At 40.1% G+C, this 6000-nt stretch overlaps 1 protein-coding gene across 1 annotated transcript in view; it reads left to right on the forward strand.

Annotated features, from left to right (window-relative positions):
* LOC148039663 (myosin-9-like) overlaps positions 1-1529 on the forward strand; it is a 36541-nt gene extending 35012 nt beyond the window's left edge. Inside the window, exons 38-39 of the mRNA XM_087692561.1 lie at positions 255-337; positions 829-1529. Of these exons, the coding sequence (XP_087548687.1) occupies positions 255-337; positions 829-952 (207 nt within the window). The 3' untranslated portion in view covers positions 953-1529. The remainder of the gene's footprint in view (positions 1-254; positions 338-828) is intronic.
* Positions 1530-6000: the final 4471 nt, after the last annotated feature.

The following is a 6000-nucleotide window of genomic DNA, read 5'->3' on the forward strand; positions in this document are numbered from 1 at the left end:
CATCATGTTTAATAGCTCAGCATTCAAGTTGAGGATGCCGTTTTCAAAGTTGAGAATATGTCTGAATATCTCATTGAAACCATCATGTTTAATAGCTCAGCATTCAAGTTGAGGATGCCGTTTTTCAAAGTTGAGAATGTGTCCGAATATCAGTGTTGTATGTGGGTTTCCTCCACGTTTCAAGCACTTCTGATAGTATGGAATCTTGACATTGTTTTTGTTCTGTGCTCACTTATGGTCTTCCTTATCACCAGGTTATTGCAAACATGAGGGTCTTGATGACAGAGGATTCAAATAATGCTGTGAGCAACTCATTCTTGCTGGATGATGATTCCAGGTGAGTCACATCTGAATTATTTTCTTGGGTTGTTAAAGATGTCCAATACAGCATGGTGATCTTCAATCTTATCAAGATGTCTAGCAAGTCAGGAGGTACCAAGGCCTGCAAGTGTTCTAGGCCTGTAAACATGATCTGCCAGAGAGATATGATTGGGAGCTTTGACTCTCTGAGCCTCTAGTTTACGTAGTACAAATGACACATAATAAAATAATCATTGGGTGATGTATAGTGCAGCTGCATGAATTTAGAGAGCTGAGAAGGAGCTTGTGATGATCGGTGATTGCATGTGTTTTTGAATTCTTGCAACTTCTGTTATTAGTGTGGAATATTAGGGTACAAAATGAAGTCATAGTTCAGGATACTGCAATATTTCTCATTCCATAATGATCTTATGATAGCAGAACTTGATTATGGCATTTTATTCAGTTGAGTATTGAGTGTATGGAAAGTGCTGATTACGACAGTTTCTGTTGGTACTTTCACTGCAGCATACCCTTTTCTGTTGATGATATATCAAAGTCTATGCCAGAAATCGATCTAGCAGATGTGGATCCTCCATCTGTCTTGAGAGAAAATCCTGGTTTCTTTTTCTTGCAACCACAAGCAGCATGATCGAGTTGAGAAGCTCATGCAAGTCACATGCTATTCTTTACTACGGCCATATTTAGCACTGGACCACTTCTTGCAGTGGCATCTGTAATACTACACGAGTTTGTACAAAAGCAATATGAAGGACGCCCTAAAATCCTGAAGCCATTGTATGCTGTGATGATCATGAAGTTGAGTCAATTCTTTACCCTTCAGCCATTCAATCCATTCAGCCCCTTTCCACTTTAGATTCCATTCTTTGATTCTGTCCAGGAGTCATGATGGTCGACGAATGGGACAAGCAGATTTGGAAGTTGACCAAATCTTGCATATATGAACTCCCATCAAGTTGTAGCTGATTGACTCTGGAGGTAAAGCAGGCTGAGAAGCCAATGTAGTCTAAGCTTTTGCATTGTAAATATGCTAAGCCCATGCGCTTTAAAAGTTTTGAGGGCTAGTTCTACACACAGGGATGAGATTTGTTTATAGGAGTCATCGAGCAATAGCTGTATAGATGCTACAGACATTCTCATCTAAAGATGAGGTTTTTGACATTCTTGTATCATTTCTCAAAGAGTAAAATTTATTTGTTTGTGAGCAATGAGCGGGAGCAGGTCTTTTCTGCCAATTTACTCCATCTATACTTTGTCGTCTTCACTCTCTGGATTTCCATTTATACTGAACGGGTGTCATTTGGTAAGAGAACATCTGTATAATATAGAAAAGATCTTGGGTATCAAATGTTATTTTGAGAATTGTAGCAGCATACCAGTGAAAGGCTGCTAAGTGAGTAAGAATTATAATGGGTATCAAATGTTATTTGAGAATTGTAGCAGCATACCAGTTAAAAGGCTGCTTAATGGTTTTCGACATTCTTGTATTATTTGTTTGTGAGCCCTTTTCTGTCAATTTACTCCATTGACAGCATCCTACATGGCACATGCTAAAACAGTGTAGAGGAAAATCTTCAAAACCGGACATTTAAAAAAAATTCAGATATTTTCAGAACTGATAAAAGCGCACAAAAAGCCATGAGATTCGGAGAACCTTCAGAGGAAACATATCTTCAGATTTAAAAAAAAAAGGCATTTACAGGTGGCAGAAACATTCTTTCATATTAAAAATACCAATTTGTTACAGGCACACAAAGGTGTTAAAAGACCATATTTTGCGAAATTTAGGGAGTAGATATTATGGCAGTGAACATGAAGTTGCCGCCCAAAATGGACCTACACTAATGATATATCATACCATCTTCCACCATCCGATCTTTACATAAGGAATTCCTTTCTCAGAGTGAGTGGGAGTGCTTTTGGATAGGTCAGTACCCATTGGTGATTTTGATGATTTTTGGATTTTTGGATTTTGATGATAATAATGACCCCTAATTGTTCTTACGTTCGCGTGCTTTGCAATTTGAAAAAAGAGGTTGCAGCAATCTTATGAATGTGTGGAACTTTTGCCTTTAGACTACCCTTTATCCAGAAGTACACAAAAAATTATGTTGTAATATGTGATTTAAATTGTGTGTAGAGAGCGAGAGAACTTTACCATATGCTCCCAAGATAGAAGAGGGCCGATTGTTGATCCACCCTTTGTGCTCCATGCCATTAGTTAAGGCATGCAATTCACCTTGCATTGTCTTACCTACAACATAAGACGGAAAACACAGCTATTAGCACAAAATGTAGACCTAAAACACTTAGTTGGAGCATGGGTGAGGCATGTGAGCGCATGCGCGCGCGCACGCACGCACGCACACACACACACCAGCCTTCCTTTTTGGAATGGGTGGTGATAACCTGATTTAAGAGTTAATTACAACAATAAATAAAAGCACATAAATGAAATACACACTTTACCATAACATTCTTGGACAGTAGATATCCTGTTAGTCCCAAAATTGGCGCCCCTTGTAGTATTTCTTTAGCTTTCATTCAATTGGAAGGAGTGCAACTTGAGATTCTTCAATCTCCTCCTACTAACCAATTGCTCTTGCTGTCATAAATGACCAGTAAGCCTTTTGGGTCATTTGCCCCTTGATTCACCCACGATTTCTTTTCCAATTTGACCCTTGGCTAGCCAAATGTTGTTCCAAATCAATTCGGGATGGGCTGGCTCTTGAAATCGCCTGATAATCTTCAATTATCAATCGCTGATTTCAGTCCCTTAAGCCTTCAATCTCTGGCAGGGATCCCAAGGTGGTTGCTACCCTAATTTTTGCTGTAAATTAGGGTTTACTGCAGAAATTATAGATCAACCCACCAAAAATGACTGAGATATCCTCCAAATGGCTAAGAATTGCTGAGAATGACTGAGCATAGGCTGAAGGAGATGAGAGAATGCTATAGAGAGGAAATTCTGAGATTTATCGTGAAGAATTGATCAAAATCAGCTGCTGCCTTGCTGTACCAGCCCCAAACGGATGCACCAATAACAATAGGAGCATCAGAGACTGTGATCTTCAGGAGAAAGTGCATCAGCAGCAATTACCAGCTTCCCAAGGCCAAGAACATGCAATCTCCATCACCAAAATGGTCTCCAATGATTGGGAAACGGCCCCAAAAGTTGGCAGCAAGAGTCAAACACCTCTTTCCAACAGCTTCAAAATGAAAAAAACGAGATTTTCCTCTCCCTTCAGCCCTATTTAGCCTTTCCCCCACTTGCATAGGAAAGTTTTGCCAAGTGGCAGTTTTCATAATCCATTTTTAACAATTTTCAACCATTTAATTAATTTTCAAAATTAATTAATTCTGAAAATTAATTCAACCCTTAATCCATGCCCAAAAAATTGGCCTTGCCCTTCCAAAAATTAATTGGCTAGGCCATTTGCAACCCGGGTGGTCCCATGTATTAATTGACCTTTGGACAAGCATGCATTAATTAATGCCTAGTTCCTAGTGTCACCATTGACACTTAATGGCCAATTAATGGTCCTAGGGGTGAACTGACACCAAAATTCATCTAGAATCTAACAAGTGTAACTTGTTACAACTTTTGCCTTTGACACCCATATTTTTCACAAGGTCCTTCGGCCTTCAACTGTGAAAAAGTAGCTTGCACCTCATATGTGCAATACACGTGCATATTTTAATTGCACATTTGATTAATCCTTTAATCAAATGTCAATTAAACATAAGCAAAGGATACAATTTTCACATCCTTGTGACAGACCACCCCCTTGAAATCCTTGCAATCGTCCTCGATTGCACTATAATGTGTTAAAGCAAACAATATTGCACTAGAATTTTCACAAGACATCATGGTCAACACAACATTGGCCACTGTTGGCTGACTATCTCATATGCGCACCATTTGCTGAAAATTTCTAGCCATCATAAATATAGCATAAAGCTCAACAATAGTCCAAAATTATCACCAGAAACTCATCGCATGCATCCCAAACTCTTGTTTCTCAACAGTGCCGACTACACAACCATAGTAAAGCATAAACCGAGCCGAAACCATGGCTGAATTGTCAATGGCATTCAGTACACATGCTGCTGTCCATAGAACCAGTTGAATACCACTGAAACTAATGATCATACGTGGAAAACTAGCACTCGGTAATCAGTCTCATGATCATAACTTGATGCAAATGTACAGTTTCAGAGCTGCAGTGAAAACCATACCCATCTGCATACATACCACAGTGACTAGTATACTGAATAGTGACCTCATGGCAGACATACTGTCAGCACAATACCTTGGGTGCATATTAAATACATCCGAGATTCACTATACACGAGAGCTGTCCATTCTTGGAGAAGTGGAAGTGCTACCTCCCCCTTGAGTAGTAGGTGGTACTTTGGACCCTTGCCCTGCTGAACTTGAAAGAGTCCGAAGTCGGCTCTAACTGAAAGGCATCAAGGTAAAGCTGCAACAATTGAGGATGGTTTGCCAAGTCATCCTCTTCCATCCATTTAGCATCCATTGGTGACCAGTTGTGAAACTTCACCCAATAGCTTATGGAAGCTTTACCTTTGACCTTTTCTCTTTATGTGCCAAAATCTGCTTGGATACCAATATCTCATTCAGCTCCTTTACATTGGATTGAATTTCATCAAATACATCCTTAGGCACATTAGCATAAAAAGGCCTCAACAAGTTCACATGAAAGGCATAGTGTATCCGCTAGTATAGAGGCGATTTCCATGATAGACAGCATTAAACGGAGCATTTGCATGACCACAGTTATTCCTTGAGCCCCAAAAGCATGACGGGGTACCGATGCTTGTCCATATGCGTGATTTTGCACACCAGGCATCATACTGATGCCGCCATACATCGGATTATGCATTCCATGAGCCATACCCGAGTACGTTGGGTTATACAAGCCATGCATTGGTTGCTGAAAATTATGGGGAGGTATGCCATACATTCCCACATTTGGTTGCTCACCCACCATAGCATGAAAAATTGTGCTACCACCAAAGTAAGCTGGCTACCCCAAATTCTCATGCAAACCTTGTTGTCCAAAAACCATAGGATTAGCATTTACATCATGAACTTGCATTTGCATTTCTTGCCCAATGCACCAACGGCTTTTCACCATGAGCATCTTGAGAAGGCTTTGGCTTATTCTTCGGTGCATCTTGCTGTCCCGAAGTTCTAGAAGAGGATTTTCTCTTCTTGCCCTTGTCCTTTGTAGGAGTGTTCAAAAACTGAGTAAACTGAGGATCTTTTGCCAATTCAGCAAAGATATTGGCTGCTGCCCTCATTCGATTCTTGAATGCATCATCGAATTCCATTTTCCCTTGTTGATCATCATCCTCTTTCTGCCTTGAGGGTCCAACATCTTGGCCTTCAACCACATTTTTCAGCATGTTGTCCATGATTCGTGCCTTGTCCAAGATCATGCATTGCATTTCCTTCTTCCCCATGTGAATGTGCATCATGAGAGGCATCATTACTGCTTGATTGTATCGCATTATATGAAGACATCTTGCTATAATTTCTTAGCTAAGCACAAAGATCAACACTAGCACAAAGCGTTGGCTTGCAAATCAGGTGCCTCGGACCCACCAAATCTAGAGATTTGATGTATCCCGGCAATGGAACCATGAAACCAA

This window comes from Lygodium microphyllum, chromosome 2, assembly GCF_053477565.2.
Source record: "Lygodium microphyllum isolate KBCC chromosome 2, Lygodium_microphyllum_v1.1.10, whole genome shotgun sequence".
NCBI lineage: Eukaryota > Viridiplantae > Streptophyta > Polypodiopsida > Schizaeales > Lygodiaceae > Lygodium > Lygodium microphyllum.